The sequence below is a fragment of the Clarias gariepinus genome, chromosome 10 (assembly GCF_024256425.1).
Source record: "Clarias gariepinus isolate MV-2021 ecotype Netherlands chromosome 10, CGAR_prim_01v2, whole genome shotgun sequence".
NCBI classification, from domain to species: domain Eukaryota; kingdom Metazoa; phylum Chordata; class Actinopteri; order Siluriformes; family Clariidae; genus Clarias; species Clarias gariepinus.
In genome coordinates this window covers 34,491,075-34,512,351 of record NC_071109.1, presented here as the reverse complement: position 1 = coordinate 34,512,351, position 21,277 = coordinate 34,491,075, and the positions used below count along the sequence as shown (strand labels likewise).

Here is a 21,277-nt window from a genome sequence, read left to right as displayed (position 1 = left end):
ACTATACTTGTGTTACTCGACCTCAGTGCAGCTTTTGACACCATTGATCATAGTATTCTCCTTCACAGATTAGAAAATGTAGTAGGAATTAAGGGAACGTCCCTCTTATGGCTCAGATCCTTTTTGACTCATCGTTATCAGTTTGTAGATTTAGATGGTGACCATTCCTCATGTTCTCAAGTTGAGTTTGGTGTTCCACAGGGTTCTGTTTTAGGCCCACTGCTTTTTTCCCTTTACATGCTTCCTCTAGGTAACATAATTCGTAAACATGGTATTAGTTTTCATTGTTATGCTGATGACACACAAGTATACGTTTCAGCAAAACCAGATGAGAAAAACCAGCTTACTAAAGTTGAGCAATGTGTGCAGGACATAAAAGATTGGATGTTAATTAATTTCCTTCTGCTTAAAAGAAGTTCTAGTCATAGGACCACAAGCAGCTAGAAGTAAGCTTTCTGATCACACTGTAACTTAAGATCGCCTTTCTGTTCCATCAAGTGCAACAGTAAAAGACCTCGGTGTGATTATAGATTCAAGCCTTTCATTTAAAGTACATGTGGATAATATTACCAGGATAGCATTCTTTCACCTCAGAAATATTGCCAAGATAAGAAATATATTGTCACCAAATGATGCAGAAAAACTAGTTCATGCTTTTATCACGTCTAGGTTGGATTATTGTAACGCCTTACTGTCTGGTTGTTCAACTAGGTGCTTAAACAAGCTTCAATTAGTCCAGAATGCAGCAGCGAGAGTCCTCACCCGAACCAAAAGATATGAGCACATCACCCCTATCTTATCCACATTGCTTGGCTTCCTGTGAAATTTCGCATCGATTTTAAAATACTACGTAAAATACTACCTTATCTTCACTTCATTGGCTCCCCAATGAAGTGAATTTCACATTGATTTTTAAATACTACTTTTGACATATAGAGAATTAAATGGTCTCATGCCGCAGTATCTGAGCGAACTGCTAGTGTCTTACGATCCGCCACGCCTACTTCAATCAAAGGATGCAGGCTGCTTGTCAGTACCGTGTATTATGAAAACTATACCTGGGGGCAGAGCTTTTTCTTACAAAGCCCCTAAGTTATGGAATAGTCTTCCAAATAGTGTTCGGGACTCAGACACTGTCTCAGTGTTTAGGTCCAGGCTAAAAACCTATTTATTTAGCCAAGCATTTTTATAAATAGATTTGCCTTAGATAAAGGAGCAGATCTGGGGGACTCATGGACGTAGAGTATTAGGTGAACTGGTATGTTTGGATGCTGTCTTCCCCACTCTCATTGATTACTCAGGTTTGTTAACGGTGAGGTGATTGGTTGCCTTACATCTCTGGAAGCCCTCATGTTTGTGTTTCCTTCTGGCTCTCCCTTTTTAGTTATGTTGTCATAGTTAGTCCTGCCGGAGTCTCTGCTTGCACTCTGCACTAAATATACATTCACTTTTTACATTGTTCGACTGTGACCATACCTAACTGTTATTTCTCCATCTCTTTGCTCTCTCCTTTTTTGCTCTCTCCTCTCTCTCTCCCTCTCTCCTTTTGCCTCTACCTATCTCTCTGTCGAGCTATACATATCGCTCCTGAGCTGCCAGTGATCCAGACCCCCTCTGCCTGCTGGACCTCTTTAATTCATCCTGGAGTTCTGCTTCTGGTTGGAGATCTCATCACATGGATGCCCCCGTGTGGTCTGCCTGGAATGCGTGTGGTGACTGGGGATGGTTCCACTTTTCCATGAAGGTGGTCCTGTCCTCGACTGAGGCAGACAGCTGTTCTCTGAGGACCTGTGACTTCAGTCGCTCAATAGTTCAGGACTGGAATTTCTCACAGTCTACCTGAGCCTCCAGGAACAAACTGGACTTTAATCTTACACATCTCCTCTTATACTGAACTTCCAGTCTCGCATATTATTATGCACATCAATCCCTGCTATCTGTTTTTACCCAGATGAGGATGGGTTCCCTGTTGAGTCTGGTTCCTCTCAAGGTTTCTTCCTATTACCATCTCAGGGAGTTTTTTCTTGCCACTGTCGCCGTCGTCCGAGGCTTGCTCATCAGGGACAATCATATAATTTTAATTCATACACATTCGCATTTCATACAAACTTAATTCTTTTGGTTGTGTAAAGCTGCTTTGCGATGATGTAAATCGTTAAAAGGGCTATACAAATAAAATTGAATTGAATTGAATTGAAAGCCCCTCCTGACCACCCATAGTCTGTCTCAACTCCTCCCTAAAAACTTCACAACATTCTTCCTTTCTCAGCTTCCACCACTTTGTCCTCTGTTCTGCCTTTGTCCTCTTCGCCTTCCTCACCACCAGGGTTATTTTACACACCACCATTCTGTGTTGTCTGGCTACACTCTCCCCTACCAACACTTTGCAGTCACTGATCTCTTTCAGGTTACAACGTCGACACAAGATGTAGTCGACCTGAGTGCTTCTGCCTCCACTCTTATGTCACCCTATGTTCCTGCCTCTTCTGGAAGAAAGTATTTACTACTGCCATTTCCATCCTCTTTGCAAAGTCCACCACCATCTGTCCTTCTACATTCCTGTCCTGAAGACCAAACCTGCCCATCACATTTTCCATTACCTCTGTTCCCTTCCCCAACATGTCCATTGAAGTCTGCACCAATCACCACTCTTTCACCTCTGGGGATGCTCTGCATCACTTCATCTAACTCACTCCAGAATTTCTCCTTCTCTTTTAACTCACATCCTACCTGTGGGGCATAACCACTAACAACATTGAACATTATCCCTTCAATTTCCAGCTTCAGACTCATCACCCTATCTGATACTCTCTTCACCTTTAGAACATTCCTTACAAACTCCTCTTTCAGAATAACTCCTACTCCATTTCTTTTCCTATCCACACCATGGTAAAACAATTTGAACCCTGATCCTAAGCTTCTAGCCTTGCTACCTTTCCACCTGGTCTCCTGGACACACAGTATATCCACCTTTCTTCTCTGCATCATATCAACTAACTCTCTTCCCTTCCCTGTCATAGTCCCAACATTCAAAGTCCCTACTATCACTCCTAAACTCTTGCCTTTCCTCTTCTCTCTCTGCAGCAGTTGCCGAAGACTCATGCCTCTTACACCCAACACAATTGGCTGCTTATATGTGCAGTTTATTAATTGCATTATTGCATTATTAATGTAAATTATAGCACAATTAAAATATATCTCAATCTACACCTTAATAGGAATAAAGCAAACTGTTTATTACCTATGATTGTAAACTGTTAGGATTCCACTAATGCACCGTAATCTCAGGCTCTTGGGTGTTCCACCTGATTTCACTAAAATTAACATGTACGTTCATTCTCTCTTTTTTAATTTTTTAAATGGGCAGTTCTAACATACCCACCTGACCGCACTATTGTAAACTATTGTAAAATTTAACAAATTTCACCTTCTTTCCCAAACTTTTTTTTATTTTACTTTTAACCATGCCTTCAATACTTTTCTGCACATTGTGCTCTGAGTGTCTGGTGAGGGACCGCTTCACAGAAAACTACAGGCAGCAATGCCACGGGCTTCTGAACGGGCTGATCCATGGCCACCCTCTCATGCATTTTATAGGCAACGCCACCATGGGCTAAACAGGAGAAATGCGAGAAGCCCTGAAAACCGGCATGTGACAACAAATTTACCAAGCCGAATTTCAAGGGAAAGTTAAAAAGTAAAAAAAAAAAAGTCTGTATGAAAAGAAAAGGGTATGTGAAAAAGACAAGAAAAAAGACAAATAAAAGAGCATGTGAGGAAGAGGAAGTGTGCCCCAAAAAAAAGTAAACCCACAAAAGGCAAAACCTCGTCTGGAGAAGACCAGGAATCTCTTAGCAGAGCGCATTTTTGACTTTTGTCTGTTTTTGCTTTTAATTAATAGACCCACGTTATCTCAGAATGGAAAAGGTTTTTCCGTAAAATTTACACAATCACTTCCACAGATCACATAACTTCACAAAAACAGGCAACCACATCTTGTTTTTTATTTTTTTAAATTTATTTATTTATTGATAGAAAAAAATATCCTCCTAGGTTTATTTTTAGAGATTACAGGCTATAACTCATGCAGTTCACTCTGTGGTGTGTTTACATTTTTATTTGCCTCTGCATTGCATTAAGCACTAGACTAAGCTCTATACGCATCTTAATAAACGTGTGTGAGTTCCATGTCAGCTGCAGGATTAACGTTTAGGCTGTTCAGGGACGGTGACTTCATGGACACACAGACTGGCATGCTTAGGAGTTTTAACACTGAAACACACACATGAACACACACACATCAATAAGGTCTTACAAGGATTAAGATATAAACTTCTTTTAACTTTTTTTATATTAACATATATTTTTTATATATTTATCACGTAATAAAGCAGTGAGTGTCAGGTACTCACATGAAGCCTTGCTGAGGACATTGTGCGTCCGTCTTTTTAACCTCCAGAATGTTTTGAGGAGGAATTTTGCCACTGAAGAAAGAGAAACAGCAGGGCTCAGGGTGTGAGACGGAGTCGGCTGAAAGAGAGAGAGAGAGAGAGAGAGAGAAGAACACTTTTACAAACTCATAAATATCATGAAAACGTTTTTCTTTAGTTTGTCAGCTAAAAAACTATTAGTTATATTCATTAATTAATTGATTTATTTATGTATTTAATATTATTACTATTAGTAGTAGTAGTTTTAAACCAGCTTTATTATACTGGTAATAATTAAAAGAATATTTATATATTTGTTTAAAATTGAAAGTAGTAGTATTTATTTAATTTATTATCAGTTAAATCCATTATAGGTATAAATAAATTAGATTATTATTGTAATAATTCTTCATTTCTTAAATATTAATAATATTTTTTCTTTTACCTGTGAATTATATGTTTGATTTATAATTAAAATCATAATTTTGACTAATAATCATTTTAATGTAAAATAACCACATAAAATTTACACTTTCGGTTTTGTACTTTAAACATTTTTTATTTTACTTTTCATACACAGTTGAGGTTCTGCATGTGGGACGATGGTATTAATTGTTGCTTTACAATAACCTGTTACACACCAAGTCCGTCTACCCCACACTGGTACCCCACTACATCAGCAAATAACAGAACGTAGACCACTCCACTGTACTGACAATGCGATACATCCACCGATAGTCAGGACAGAGGGTGCCAATACTTTGTGGATACAGTAACAGTTTAAATTTACAACAATGTCCCAATTTTGTAATGAAACACTCGATACATATAGTGTGTAATAAACTCACGGAGAGCATCTGAGTAGAGCGCCATGATGATGACGAAGCCCAGGACCAGACACACACGGCTCATCTTCATCTTCTCAGCAGCCAGGCACGTGAAGCTCCGATCTCTTCTCTCTCAAAGATCTAAGTTGATCTAGTCAGGTTGATCTTTTGATTGAGTCAGGTTGTACTGTCTAGTTTTATATACATATGTCTACACAAGGCACGTTTTCCCCCGCCCCCTGTACATCTACATACTGCTCTTTGTCTCACCACATCCTCCACCCAGGCTATACAAACATCTTCTGAAGATCTATAATCAAGATTTATCTATAAGATCTATGAAAAACTTTTCTATCTGTCACAATGTAGCACAGAATGCAAACAGAATGCAGTTGTGTATAAAACAAACATTTGATGCATGTTAGCTTCTTCACACGTGCTCTCGTTACCCCCGGAAACAACAACGGGAGAATGTTTGTTTACATAGTAACTGTAATTTATGAATGTGATATAAATCTGCACTTTCGTGATATTTAACTTTTATAGCATTTCATCTGCTGATTTATGTTTTTCTAAATCTTTGAAACATTGGTTTTGTTTTTTAGGTTTTACTGGAGTTGTTTGAAAGTGGCTTTAACCTATTAAATAACTTTTAGTTGATAAATCTTTACACAATCACCTGTAATATAATAATAATAATAATAATAATATGTGTGAGTATACACAAATATATATATCAAAATACAATATACCTCAAATTCTTTTTGAAGTTTATTTATAACTTTTATGCTGTTCTTTAGTTAAAGATTAGGTGTTTACTCATCCTGCGTATTAATCCATAAAGATTCAAATTATTTCTAATTATTGTTGTTTTTTACTCCTGTTTCCTCCTCAAATTAATCATCTGCCAAATTCCCCCCCACCTCCTACTTGCCCCATCACGCAACAGTTATCAGTTTAAGAGGGAGATGGCTTAACGTGAGACTTGTTCCTTAGAAACACGTGTACTGTAACCCTGAAGATCATATCTGTTCTATCTACTGTTTGCGCTGCATCACAGGACGTGCTCTCTGCCTTGTTGTGGATGTCCTACAAGCTTAGAGATATTTGAGATTGTGTTTTTTTTGTGACAGAGAGAGAGAGAGAGAGAGAGAGAGTGTCCCTCACAAGGTTTTCTCGGTACCTTCAGTATCAATGGGATTTAATCTTCTTAAAAACTTCTACACTAATTATCTTTTATCTTAGAGATTGTCTCACATCACAGTAACGTGTTAATGACTCACGCAGGTCACTCGGTGGTGCGATGATGACTTTATTAGAGTCTGCACTGCATTAAGCATCATGTTCAACAGTCATTAAAAGTCAAATGTGTTGAATAAATGATTAAAGCTTAAACTTTATTAGTTGCGTGTGTGTGTGTGTGTGAGAGTGCACGGTGTGTCTCAGGTCACAGCATCAAGTTGTGGCTTTTCACTTGGCGGAGACTTCATGAACACACAGACTGGAGAACTTAGGAGTTTTAACACTGAAACACACACACAAACATACACACATATTCCCATTTTATTAGAAACGGAAATTATTGAACTGTTTTGTATTCAATCATGAAATAAAACAGTAATTATCATCATCAGACACTCACATGAAGCCTTGCTGTGAGCAGTGCGCCCCCGTCCGCTTAACCTCCAGGATGTTTTGGGGAGGAACAGTTCCAGAGAAAAAGGTGAAACAGCAGCCCTCCGCCTGTGCAAGCGCTTCAGCTGAGTAAGAGAAAACACAAACGTCAAATTAAAAAAAAAAATCCTTCGGGTTTCTTCAGGCAATAAAATGCTTCATTTATGTAATCCTACTAATACTAGTAGTACTATTACAATAATACTTATAACATCTGAAAATCATCGTCATGATCATCATCATCACTGACAAAGACATTAATAATATTCAATAACATTATTCTCATACTATAGAAAATAACATTAAAGTGTTAGGAAGCTAGTCCTAAAAATATTACATTTATCATCTAATTATATAAAAAATATTATTAATAATAATAATAATAATAAGTATTATTATTATTATTATTATTATTATTAATTATATATAAATAATATATAACATGTATAACAGTTATGTTTGTAATTATTCCATATTTTTATTTTAATGTCTTGACACTGTATTTTATTTCACATGTAAAGCAATTGTAACTATTGCATCAGTCCTATATACAGTGTATAGTTCAACTATAACATAAATCATTTAATCAAGTAAAAATTATTGAGTATTGTACATGCATTGGCACCCTTCTACTCCATCTGACACTGGAAGGTAAATCAATAGCGACTGAAAATTAGTATGATCCTCTTCATTGCTGAACAAAGCACTGGGTGCCAATATTTTGCAGAGAGCATCAAATAAGAATCAGTGACTCAGTGTAAACCTACCAAATGCTTAATTAAGGAAGCACAGAGTGACCTCTCCTACCCTGAGGAGACAAGGACAACTCTAACAACAATGCACTTGGCTTGTCCTTACCTAAAAAAAAAAACTTATAACATTTCAACTGTTCACTCTGTTGCGATCTGGGAAGCGATTCCGCTCCCTGAAGGCCAACACAGAGAGACTGAGGAGGAGCTTCTTCCCGCAGGTGATACGGTCTCTCAACCACACCACTATGCAGAACTAACACAATCTTTTCACAATCAATCAATCAATCAATCAATCAATCTTTTTACATCCTTGGACACTATGGACAATTCCACGCACACCTACCTTCACATCTACACTACATGTTTACGTTTACATCCTGGACCATTGCACAAAGACACTTTAATAACCATTGTTATGTGATAAATTGCTGAGTATCTGTAGCTAATAGCGTGTGTGCGCATACCATATTCAATACAATTCAATTTTATTTGCAACTAAAGGATTAAAATTAGTTGGATCACTGACACAGCTAATGTTGTACAGCTACACGAAAGAAGAGTTTAATAAACTTACGTTCAGCGTCTGAGTAAAGCGACATGATCAGGACGAAACCCAGGACCAAAAACACACGACTCATCTTCATGTTCTTAGCGGGTGTGTGAACCTCTGATGTCGTCTCAAATTTGATTAAATTGCCTTTTACTGGCTGTTTATATACAAAAAAATATTTAAATGTAAGTATTTTGTCCCGCCCCCTGTACTCCTCATCTCACCACATCCTCAACTCAGGCTTTACATACACGTGCAGAAGATCTCTACTGAAGATTACTCTATAGGCTGGTGACGGCTCCATCTATTTAATTTGCTGTGGCTTAATGTTGTGTAAGCAAGTTCGCACAAACATTATCACTTTATCATCAGTAACAAGGGTGGGATAAATGTTTGTGTGTTTAGAAATTGTGGTGAATGAGATATAAATCTGTCACATCCTAATTGCAAAATTTGCAATTTGTTTAGCCTTTTCCGGCGCATTAAAAATGGTTCTCATTATTTTTAATCATTTGCTTGAATTTTTAAATAGTTTAAAAGCATTAAAGGCCTTAATTTCTTTTTTCTGTTCATTTCCACACAACAATTTATAACGACAGAGAGAAATCATGTTTGTTTACTTATTTATGCCATTTATTTATTCATTTGCAGATTTCTTTAAAATTAAAATTTAATCTAAAACCTAGGATGGATTGGAACTCTCCTGTGAGCTCTGCTCATCAGTTGGTTAATACCATCTGTGTGGTGAAGCACGGGGCTGGCGGCATCATGCTGTGTATTGGGAGCTTCTCAGTGCCAGTGATGGGGTCAGAAGTGACAAAAGGATAAATTATCTGAATTTTTTTAACAAAACAGTACGGCTGACATTATACCTTAAAACCTATTCGATTAGACTGATGAGTAATTATAATATATATAATAATATAAAATCAACTATATATCGAAATACAGCTCATCAGTTCACTACTTAGCCCACTGGGGTTATACTATAAATGTAACATAACAAAGTTATAACATCAAGATTTTATCTGTATGGCTAAAGGTATGTGCACCCTTTTTATTATTAGCTTTAGCAAACTGTAAATGCGAAGATGGAAGCGCAGACAATGTCTGTGTGAGATCCACAAGGCCAGCTGTATGAACAGTGTGTGTGTGTGTGTGTGTGTGTGTGTGTGTGTGTGTGTGTGTGTGTGTGTGGAAGAATTTGAGTGTCCTGTACAGAACCCTGACTGAGCTCAACCCCACTGATTGAGCACCACTGGGCCACTGGGCATCTGTGTGTGAGGTCACTGCTGCACTTTTAGCTGAATTATCACAAATATGTACAGCATGCACATGTATATACAGTATGTAGTTTATTTAGAAGATTGAATCACAGCGACCACAGTGTTTTTAAAACTTTATTTGAATTTGCATGACATTAAGCACCAGTAACATCATTAAGCACTCTGTGTGTGTGTGTGTGTGTGTGTGTGTGTGTGTGTGTGTGTGTGTGTGTGTGTGTGTGTTGCGGTCGGGGGGACTGTCTGCAGCGCAGTTGCAGCATTAACTTGAAGCCTGTTAATTGGCGTTGATTTCACGAACACACAGTTTGTTGTGCTTAGGAATTTTAACACTGAAACACACACATGCACAGAGATACACATTGCTATCAGACACACTTACCTTACCTTATTTAGAAATGAATTTAATTTTAAAAAATTATATTAAACCACATTGAAAATGATGAGTTACTCACATGTAGCCTTCCTGTGCACAATTCGAGCTTGTCTTTTTGGTCTCCAGGATGTTCTGGGAAGGAATTTTTCCATCAAAAAACTTAAAACAACAATCTTCTGGATGAACAGCCTGAGCTAAAGCCAAGAAAGAGCCACTCAGTCTTCTGGTCAAATATACAGATTTAATCATAATAATAATAATAATAATAATAGTAACAACAATAAGGCAACAGTTAGTCAATTAGGTTTGGCTTGAATGAGCCACATGTATATATGAGGTGTTCATGTCAATCAGAGACGATGTGTTCTAGCCGACTAAATTTAGGGAACACTTTATCCTAATTGTAAACTTTATCTTCTCCTAACTCTAATCATAGAATTAACTTCAGATGTAAAATTTGTACATTAAACACCTGACCTGTTACATTTGACACATAACGGACACATGTTTTTCTTTGATTCTTACACTAAATGTGTTATTGCAGTATACATATTTATATTTCAGATGTCTGACATTTGTAGTTGTTGTTACATTACAACACACTGTACATGGGCTAAAAAAATCTGTATTTAAAAATCTAAATTTTTTAGACCCAATAAGCTTCAAAACCAAGAATAGAAGATCAAATCTCCTGAAGTCTGTCGTCTATCAAAATCAGTCCAGAACAATCACTGCCTAAAGGAGACAATCATCTGTGCATGGAGCATCATCAGCTCTGACCTTTGCTTAGAGGCTCTCTAAACAGAGCATGTGCTGTAATGGATCCACCCTGTACACATCTAGTAGCCATTTATCAAGTCTGACGTTTGCATAAGTTGTGTACTGGTGTAAAATTACCATAGAGCAACTAGAGTTTAATTTAATACTATATGCACCACTACTGGGGTCAGCTACACGAACACTCACGCTGTGCGTCCAAATAGAGCGCAATGATCAGGACGAAGCCCAGGACCAAAAACACACGATTCATCTTCATCTTCAGGGTCTGTGAAACTTCTGTCTCAAAGCTCATATGCAGTAAGCTCAATGTACAATTTACTGGCTGCTTTATACAAACATTTACTCAAAGTCAGATTTCCCCCACTCCCCTAAACACTCCCCTAAACACTCCCCTCTAAACACACACCCCTAAACACACCCCTCTAAACACACCCCTCTAAACACACACCCCTAAACACACTCCTCTAAACACACTCCTCTGAACACACCTCTTTAAACACACCCCTCACACCTCCTTATCTCACAACTTCCTCCACCCAGGCTTTACAAGTTTTTTGCAGACTTATAGTCAAGTCTGATCTAAAAGATAAATATTTGCAGCTGATTCATCCTTCATGCATTAAATTGAAACCCTGCTATACAATGCAAAGTTCCTGAAGAGATAGCTTTATGTCTGTCTAGTTTTACGAGTAGGAGATCTCTAAAAGCTTCTCCATAGAAACTTTAGTGGTTGTAAACTAAGTGGATCTTCATTATTTTGATATACTCATGTCATCCTGTGCTTCTTTCTTCCTAACCTTCCTCAGACTCTTAGGTTTACACCTATCTCAGCATATTTGGTGGACATCTCATCATGGATGCTAAACCTCAATCCCTGGCAAACTGAACTGCTGTTCATTCCAGGTGATTAATCACCATGCCATGATTGCAGGATCTACATTTTACATTTACATTTAGGCATTTGGCAGACGCTCTTATCCAGAGCGACTTACAAAAAGTGCTTTAAAGTTTACATAATTGGATACATACTTACACTGGGTTAACTAGGTTAATAACTTAGTGCCATTAGTTCAACACAACTAAGAAGAGTTTTTTTTTTGTTTTGTTTTTTTTCCGGGGGGTCGTCGTTTAAAGATAGTCAAAGTCTCTGATGTACGGACATCTAGAGGAAGTTCATTCCACCATCTAGGTGCCAGAACAGAAAAGAGCCTGGATGAATGCCGCCCTCGATCCCTGAGAGATGGTGGAATGGGGCGAGCAGTGCTGAAGGATCGGAGGGAACGTGGTGCAGTGGGTGGTGTGATTAGCGCAGAGAGGTAAGTGGGTGCTGGGACATTTTTAGCTTTGTAGGCAAGCATCAGTGTTCTGAATTTGATGCGGGCAGCTACAGGAAGCCAGTGCAGGGAGCGGAGGAGTGGGGTGGTGTGGGAGAACTTGGGGAGGTTAAAAACAAGACGTTTTTTCTACATATATATTTTTTTGTTCTTTTTGGATTTTTTCCTCATTTTCTCCCTAATATAATTATTTGAATAGTGGTTAGCACTGTCGCCTTGCACCTCCAGGGTCCGGGTTCGATTCCTGGCCAGGCTTGATTCCCGTCTCTGTGTGTGATGGATTGGCATCTCGTGGCCTAAGCCTCCTGGGATAGGCTCCAGGTCCCCGCGACTGAATACAGGATAAAGAGGTAAAGACGATGAGAGAATTCCTACCCAACATTAGTGGGCTCCCACATTAAGGCTACTACTACCACTCAGCCGGGAACTGAACCAGCGATCTCTGGATGAAAGGGCGAACACTTTACCACTGCAGAGGCATGATCTACATATATCTATTGTATATTTTTAAAATATATTTTATACTAGTGTTAGTACGCGTTGTTGGCGGTTAAAGAGTGTGTATAAATAGTAAATAGGTTAAAGCTTTAATGTTGTTGGTCCTTCAGGTGCTCCCAACAAGGGGTCACCACAGCGGAATACCCAGTCCGCACTACAACTTGGCACAGGTTTTACGCCGGATGCCCTTCCTGATGCAACCCTCCCATTTTATCCGGGCTTGGGACCGGCACTGCATCTAGTGGCTGGGGTTTGAGCACTGGCTGGGAATCGAACCCGGGCCTTCCGCATGGCAGGCGAAACACCTACCACTGAGCCACCAGATTGAAGCCCACATATATGTCTTTCTGTACATTACAGTATGTAGTTATGTTTACACAGCATATTTCTTTGCAGAACTGCATCTTTTGTTGCAAGATTGAAACCTGTGATATGATAATATAATGATGATGATATAATGATAGTGACAAATTAAATAATGAATAATTATACCAAACTAATATGTTTCTCTTTGGCTGAGCTCACTCGTGCCAGAAGAGTAAAGAGGATTGTGTTTTTGTTTTTTAGTTTTTGTATATTTGAACTATTTAATAATAATAATAATAATAATGATAATAATAATAATAATCCATCCTAAAGACCAGGAATTTTTAACACTATTCTTCAGTAATAATATAATATTATAGTTTATTGTTTAGTAATAATGTATTTAATTAATGTGTACAATTAAGTTGAAAATATTTTTTAAAATAAAATAAAGTAAGAACCTGTAAATGTTTAATAATTGTTCAGGCGGTTGGCAGCGAGCAGAGGATGATTATGGTCAATCATTCCATGTGGCATGTGGGTCAGATGAACGTGCTAAAGGTGGGCCAGAACTGGGCCATAATCATTTTGCTATCTGTGGTTAGACAATGAACTTTAGGTTTTCTGTTATTAGAGTGATAAGAGTTTACTAGAACAGAACACAGACACAGAGTGCTTTCATTATTTTTTAATGCATTTTAATGTCTTAAATATCTTGAAAGGAGTCACAATTTCTTTGCATTTTAGTTATTTAATTTTTTTTCCTGGGGTCTTTTGTAGTACACATGGCTTGAAACATAGAAACTGAAACACTGAAAAACACACAGAGATAAATACACATTAACAGAGTCTTATAAAAAAATAATTAAGAAGTAAAATTAGTTAACCTTTAAGTTAAGTTTATCATCACACAATAAAAAGAATAATATGTTTTTAAAATTTTAAATAAAATACTCACATAAAACCTTGTTGAGAACAACGTGAGTCTGTCTTTTCGACCTTCAGCACTTGACCAATAGGAATATCTTCAGTGAAGAATTTGAAACAGCATGGGCCATGATGCATAGCTCGTGCTGCGAAGGACAAATACATGAGATCTTATAAATCACAAGTTATTTAATGAGTTTATTACAGCTTCAGTAAAAAGCAAATACAAAATACACTCTTTGATTTAATGAAGATATTGAAGAATTTACATATTATTTATGTATTTTTGCATACAGTCCTGCTACTACTGATATAAGTTCATAAAGAGAATTTAACTATATCACTTATACTAATAAATTTTAATAATTAAATAAATATTATAATAATTAAAATTAATAAAAGATTGATTAATATAAATATTAATATAAAAAAAATTAGATTTTTTTTACTGTTTCTTTTTAATATTCTTATATTAATTTAAATATAAAATTATTTGTTATAATATTAAATGTTTATAAAGAAAATATCAATTTGTAATAATAATTTTTTTTAATTATTATTTATATTATATTAATTATTAAAAATAGAATTCTATACATGATGATCATTATGGTTCTATAGACTGTTTTTTCTGTTTTTTGACAACATATGTTGTTAATCTCACAATATAATATAAATATCAATTCGAATTGACATGAAAATAAATTATATTAAGTTTCAGACTGTTCAGGAAGTGGGTGTGTCTAAAATATGCAGAACATAAGCTTAAATATTTACAATGCTGTTTCTTATAATTAATAATAAATACACTACTTACGCATCGCATCCAAGGAGAGTGCCATGATCAGGACGAAGCCCAGGGACAGAAACACCACACGACTCATCTTCATGTCTTCGGCAGATGGAACAAGATCTCTTCTTAACCTGTGATCAAATTTGCCGTGGTCAAGTTTTACTGGCTTATTATGTGCAAAGGGTTACTTAAATGTTTTTGTCCACCCACGATTCACACATATCTACACACCTCCTCCGCCCAACACTTCCTCCTCTTAGTGGAAACTCATCACAAAATCTGCTGAAGAACTCTAATTAAGATTTATCGTAAACTTGCTGGAATAAAGTTACTAAACTAGTAGATGTTGCAAGATTAAGACACAGGATAAGACAAAGTAAAATTTTTATTTAATTATTAAGGCCAGTTTAAAACACACACACACACACACACACACACACACAAGAACTTGGTTCGTACATCCATGCTTTATAATGTCCAAGTCAACTTTATATACTGTACTGTAGTGGAAAACCAGGAAGTGATGAGGAAATGTAATGACAGAAGTCACAAGACAGTGCTAGTGAACAAGGGAAATTTCTTGAGTCATCAGTATTTTCATATCCCCCTCTATCTCAATGCCCCCACAACACCCACAATACAAACACCACCCTAACCCACCCTGTCACCAGATTCAACCCTTGAGTCTGACCAGCAGGCTAGTCTGGATGTTAATGATTGAAGTCTGAAATAAAAAAAAAATATTAAAGATATCTTTAGTTGTGACCTAAGACATTCAGATTCTCTGGCTCGTACCTCAAGGTCTGTAAGGGAGGTTTTTGCTCCTGTTTTGAAACAGTAAGTTTCAAAGATTATGCAAGAAATGTTGGTGCAATAATAATAAGTATAAAACATGACTATTTTGTCTTGGAATATTGAAATTTCTTTTTTTTAAATCTGTTTCCATTACAGCACACAATGACGTGGCCAGTTCTTGTGTCCTCATGCTCCCTAAACCCTTCTTGCATAATTTAAGTAGACTGTGATTAATCCGAGTCTCATTCATAAATCTTCATATATTTACCCTCCATTCAGGTCGTCAGTTGACTTAAGTTTATTGCCACATAACTTTGTTGAGTCTAGATCTAAGTAACTGAAGCAACCCCAGGTCATAACACTGCCTCCAGAGGCTTGTACAAAAGTTCATTCCACCACCTCGGTGCCAAAACAGAAAACGGTCAAGTCGCATGTCTTCGTCAATCCCTGAGAGATGGTGGGACCAGTCCGGGGAGTGCCTGTGAATCGGAGGGAACGTGGTGCGGTATAAGGTGTGATTAGAGTAGGTACTGAAGCTTGAAGTGAGTAGATTAGCTTTGTAGACTAGCATTAATGTTGAATTTGATGTGGGCAGCTACAGAAAGCCAGAAGCAAGGCGGAGAAGTGGGGTGGGGTGGGGTGGTAGAATTTGGAAAGGTTTAATACATTTGGGCATTTTGGAAAGGTTTAATACAAGACGTGCAGCTGCATTCTGGATCAACTGCAGAAGACAAATGGTGGACAGAAGCAGACCTGCTAGGGGTGAGTTGTAGGACTGAACAAGCACCTGGCTTGTGTGGAAATAAATGGATGAATTCTTCTGATTGTTAAGAAGAAATTAAAAAGCGTAGAAAGAGAAGAAGCAAACATTTACCGTCAGAGTAAAAGAATAAACAGTACCTGCTTGCACGAGCAGCGTATATCGACTAGTGCCTATGTAAGTGTATGTGAGTTAACCTGAAAAGCCAGCTGAACTAAAATGATAGATTAGTTGTCTTTGCTATCTAGGCTATGTATCTGTAATTAACAGTGTGTTAAAAATATAAACTAAGAACAATACTCCACGTTGTCAGATGTTCAGGAGCATTTCACAAGTGCAGTTTTGATTCACAAGTATGCATGGAGATTTTATTTATTTAATATAATTAAAACATATAGAAAACCAAAACATGAAGGTTGTCAGATGCACAGTTATCTGTAGTACATTACTTCTATAGGTTAAGTGAACTCATGTATTATGTCTGGTAAAGCAGTGCATTAAATTATACTTACTGACTAATAGTAGGATCCTTTCTCCTGTGATCAACACAGAAGATTTCAAACAGAAGTCAAAAAAGAAAGTAGAAAAACTTTAAAACGCTGGCACTGTCCTCAGAATAAGAGGTAATCTTTTTATTTAAATGTAATTATCACAGTAACAAAGCACAAAAGAGCTAAAACATACAATCCAGCATATATGTGTCGCAATACAGTTGTGGACTCGTCCCTTTTATACAACAAGAAAGGGAAAGACCACATTAGAATTTGATTGTCTAGGCTGATAAACTCTTCACTACTTCCGTCTCACACTGCATGCAGCACCACTTCTTTTTTTTAAACTGTGACCTCTACTTCATATGGCCATGTAAAAAAAGTATTTTGTGATGGTTGCATTCAGCATGTCAGTTCTTCTGCCTCTCTCTGCACCTGTTCTGAGCGTGAGCAGAGAACTTAATTTTCATGTAGGTTTCCAGCTTTTCTTCTTTCCCTTTTTTCTCTGCTTTTTTTGCACTTTTCTACTGGTTAACACTGGTTTGTATTTTACCTTCTGAGAGGATAATTCCTAAACTTATTACAGTGAAACCTTGGATTGCGAGTACAACACTTCAAGTGTTGCGAGTGTTCCGCAAGACGAGCAAAGATTTTTTATAAATTTTGACTTGGAAAACGAGCAATTCTTGGTTTACTGCACTGAGTATCACGTATCACGCTTGTGCTTCTTGCTCTGACACTAATATGAAAGTATATTAGTGCCAAAATTCTTCAAAGCAAAATAGCAGGTTGAATTACATGAACTGAAAAAAAATGTTTTGAAATGTTTGAATTTTTTTGCATTGCAATTTAATCTGAATTAAAAAAACTATAGAGCATTTACAATGTTTGAAATTTTTGCCACTGCAATTTATTGTGGTTGTATATATCAACAATAATTTGGGCTCCAAACAAAATTCAGCTGATAAAATTCAAGTCGCTAAAATTCAGGTCTTCACATCCGGGATATCACAGGAAGAGCAGTGGAGAGCTGATTGCTGCTGTCCGTGCCGCAGTGTACTTTAAAGTTACTTCACAGAAACTACTTACCGATCGGAACGCAACACTCTTAACTAACAGGCCGGGTTGCCAGTTGCACAATAAAGGGTGTAATATGTTAAAATAACCCCTCTGCCGTAAACGCTATATTCAAAGCAAAGCCGGCGCTGTTTTATTCACACGCGCGAGCGATGGGTTTCCCTCCCCTGAGCTCGGTGATGTTCAGTCACATTCAGTAACCAGAGGGATTAATTTCCTCAGCAGCAGCAACAACATACATGCTGTTTACACTTTGTTAAATTTATATTGCTTATAAATAAAGGTAAACATAAAAACTTTGTAATTAAGAAAAACATAAAGTGTGGATAGTACGGTTTAATGTCAGTCTGATTAAATTAAAATAAAAAAACTCATTTTTTAAATCACAAATTATTTTATGCAACGCAATTACAACATTTCAGTTTAATATTTAGTATGAAGTCACAAGTCTTTATGTAGTTGTTTGAGCAGTTAGTAGTATATATGTATGAGTGACTGTTTCATATATGTGTACGCAAGCGTTTCATACGTGTATGCATGAGTGAAGTTTGATTTAATATTTTTTGTATACTGTACGTGTAACAAACTCGTTACTATTAATATTAAAACAACTGCATGTTACAACGAAGCCTCATAAATACTTGTCACATATGAAATTGTAAATTTATGGCTGCACTGCAATTAACCCCATTTCTCTTTTTTATTGTAATTTATAAATTTTTATTTATATCCTTTTTATATATCTTGTAGTTTTTGTCCATCATTGCACTAGTAACTCTGGTCAGTTCTCACATCACCCTGTGTATACTGACTGTATGTAAGATATACAGTGTGCAGTCTATAATCTGTCTTATTGTTATTGTCTCTAATGCTGCTGGATATCTGGGATTTGCTTTAAATATAGCATTTACAGCAAAGGAGTCATTTTAACCCTTTATTATGCAACTGGCAACCCGGCCTGTTAGTTAAGAGGGCTGCGTTCCGATCGGTAAGTAGTTTGTGAGAAGTAGACTGCACAGGGCGCAGGAAGCACACTTTAAAGTACACTGCGGCACGGACAGCAGCAATCGGCTCTCCACTGCTCTTCCTGTGATATTCCGGATGTGAAGACCTGAATTTTAGCGACTTGAATTTTATTACCTGAATTTTGTTACCCAAATTTGTAAGATTGAAAAATAATGAAGATTGTATTTTTAACACTTGAAAATATTTTCGAGCTGCAATTTAGTCACTTGAATATATTTGCATTGAATTTTAAATGCTTGAATTACATTTTCACCTTAAATATACAACCACAATAAATTGCAGTGGCAAAAATTTCAAACATTGTAAATGCTCTAAGGAATTTTTTTCAATTCAGATTAAATTGCAATGCAAAAAAATTCAAACATTTTTATTGCAACACATTTTTTTCAGTTCATGTAATTCAACCTGCTATTTTGCTTTGAAGAATTTCGGCAGTATTATACTTCCATACACTGAGCATCACGTGATCACAACTGAGCCAACGTTTTTTTCTTTCTCTTGCGCTGCAGAATTGTGGGTAATCGTCTCTCCTGCTGGGTCTTAGTGCTCGTCTCTTACTGGTATAATCAACATCCGTGCCGTGTACTGTTTACTATAACATTGTGACCACATGGTTGTGTGTGTAAAACATATTTTATTTTGTGTCTGTATGCGTGTGTGTACAGTGCGCGTGTAAAGCAAAAGCAAGTCTCATTAGAGAGGTTAAAGATCCATTTTCTCTCTCTCTATGAGCCTGCAGTTTGTGTGTGTGCGCACACGTCATTGGACACCGTGCCACACACACACACACACACACAGACCCCTCCTACTTTCGGCTTCACAGACACACACACACACATTCTTTCTCTCTGCTCTACACAGAAACACTGCTCTGTCGCGATTATTTGCAAAGGTAAAGTTCAGGTTAATTTGTTTTATTTTTACTTAACAGCAGTGATTGTTAGTGCGTCACTCAACATACACACACGCGCACACAAATGGAAACACTTATCTGTTAGGAATTATTTTTACTTTTTTCAAAGGTAAAGTGCAGGTTCATTTCTTTTATTTTTACTTTCCATTTTGTGTTAATTATTTTTATGTATTTATATTTTTGGGGGGCTGTGGAATTAATAATATGAGTTTCTATTAGTTCTTATGGGAAAATTTGATTTGGTTTATGAGTGTTTTGAAATACGAGCCACTTCCGGAACGAAACTGCTAGGGTAGTAAAGTAAAGCATAATTTGTCATTAAGGACATCTTTCTGAAATGTTACTTTCAGCATGTCCAGTTAAGAATAATACAAGTTTTTTTTTCCCCAAGCCATCTGCATGAGACTGACCAAAGCCGGTCTGATTACTCTGCCCTGAGCCATGATCAGGTTAAAATTTGGATCCTGAATGCATTTCTGTTATGCTACGAATTGTTTCTTTTGGGTTTATACGACCACTTCCCCTTTCAGCTGTAGCAACATGGTTATATTTAAATCCCCTTCTACAAGGAACGACTAGTGGGGTCATGTCCTCTGTGGTTTCGTCTAGGCTTGTGGTTAATTCGGTTCAACTTGTGTTGTCTTATCAGCTGTCACATCTCACTTAGCTCTGTCTGAGACTTATTACAGTAATTAAAAAAATTCACCACCATTTTAATCAGCCATGACCATGAGCTTTTTATCTATTCCCATGCTTACTGCAAAGACCTCTTATCCTTTTTTTACAAGACATTTTACCTGGTCAAATCCTTGTTTGTACTTTATTTAATATTATATTAAGTTAAGTTAAGTTAAGTTAAGTTAAGCCTTTTATTCATCACACATACATTACTGCACAGTGAAATTCTTTATTCTTCACATATCCCAGCTTCTTGTAATTATATATAATATTATTATATTTAATAATATTTTCATATGGTCCAAACCAAGAGGGATCTTTATAACACTGTACAGCTTAACGCATGTTTTCAACCCATGCCAAGTTTGCAGCCACAGAGAATGGCATGGTGCTGGAAGTGTTGTAACAGCGGGAATGTCATCATCATTCGGAGCCCAAATTATTGCTCTCTGACATAAGTTCATTATTTCTTGTACACAGAACGTCTTATATCTTATTGTTATGTTCTAAACCTGTGGGGTTACATTTGTGTTTGGTATAAATGGTCTTTGTCTTTTTCTTTCATGCATTTGTAATGTGTGAATACTCATGTGATACACTTGATGTAATGTCTCCTGTCTGAGAGCCGCTGTAGTCTGACTTATCGACTACTGGATTTTCAGGTCTACAGTTCTACAGTTGATGTAGATGTTATTGTCAATTCTCATTTATTGCATGTATCTCTATTTTTAGCAAACCATTGTTTAATTTATGCTATTTGTCTTTCAACATTAGACCTGAGTTGATATTTAACTGACTTAGTTAGCTTGATTCCCTCATCCTTTACCAATATTTCTACCTTATTCCCAAAGATATTATGCGCTTGTAGATCAGATTTTTTACTCCTGGAGTATGTGGTGATCCGGTTGAAAGTATCTGTTTGAAAGTATTGATTTTTTCTTCTTTTGCTGAGTAGAATTGGGCCTGCAAAACCCATGCTGACCTCTTGACCTTTGATTTCATCAAAA

General features: G+C 36.9%; 2 protein-coding genes across 4 annotated transcripts; both read right to left on the bottom strand.

Moving 5' to 3' along the window:
* Positions 1–4,011: 4,011 nt before the first annotated feature.
* Positions 4,012–10,956, bottom strand: LOC128531623 (C-C motif chemokine 8-like). Of its 3 annotated transcripts, none has more exons than XM_053505643.1 (3): positions 10,859–10,956; positions 9,972–10,086; positions 4,012–4,272 (listed from the first exon to the last, which is right to left on the bottom strand). In XM_053505643.1, exons 1-3 carry the CDS (start codon positions 10,926–10,928, stop codon positions 4,203–4,205), a joined length of 255 nt encoding a protein of 84 aa, XP_053361618.1. In that variant the 5' UTR covers positions 10,929–10,956; the 3' UTR covers positions 4,012–4,202. The 3 variants fall into 3 exon arrangements, with proteins under 3 accessions (XP_053361618.1, XP_053361617.1, XP_053361619.1); XM_053505642.1 differs by lacking the exons at positions 9,972–10,086; positions 10,859–10,956 and adding exons at positions 4,413–4,530; positions 5,279–5,444 and having other exon boundaries at positions 4,022–4,272; XM_053505644.1 differs by lacking the exon at positions 4,012–4,272 and adding an exon at positions 9,621–9,848 and having other exon boundaries at positions 10,859–10,953.
* Positions 6,554–8,374, bottom strand: LOC128531624 (C-C motif chemokine 13-like). Its single transcript, XM_053505646.1, has 3 exons — positions 8,258–8,374; positions 6,900–7,017; positions 6,554–6,782 (listed from the first exon to the last, which is right to left on the bottom strand). Exons 1-3 carry the CDS (start codon positions 8,325–8,327, stop codon positions 6,728–6,730), a joined length of 243 nt encoding a protein of 80 aa, XP_053361621.1. The 5' UTR covers positions 8,328–8,374; the 3' UTR covers positions 6,554–6,727.
* Positions 10,957–21,277: the final 10,321 nt, after the last annotated feature.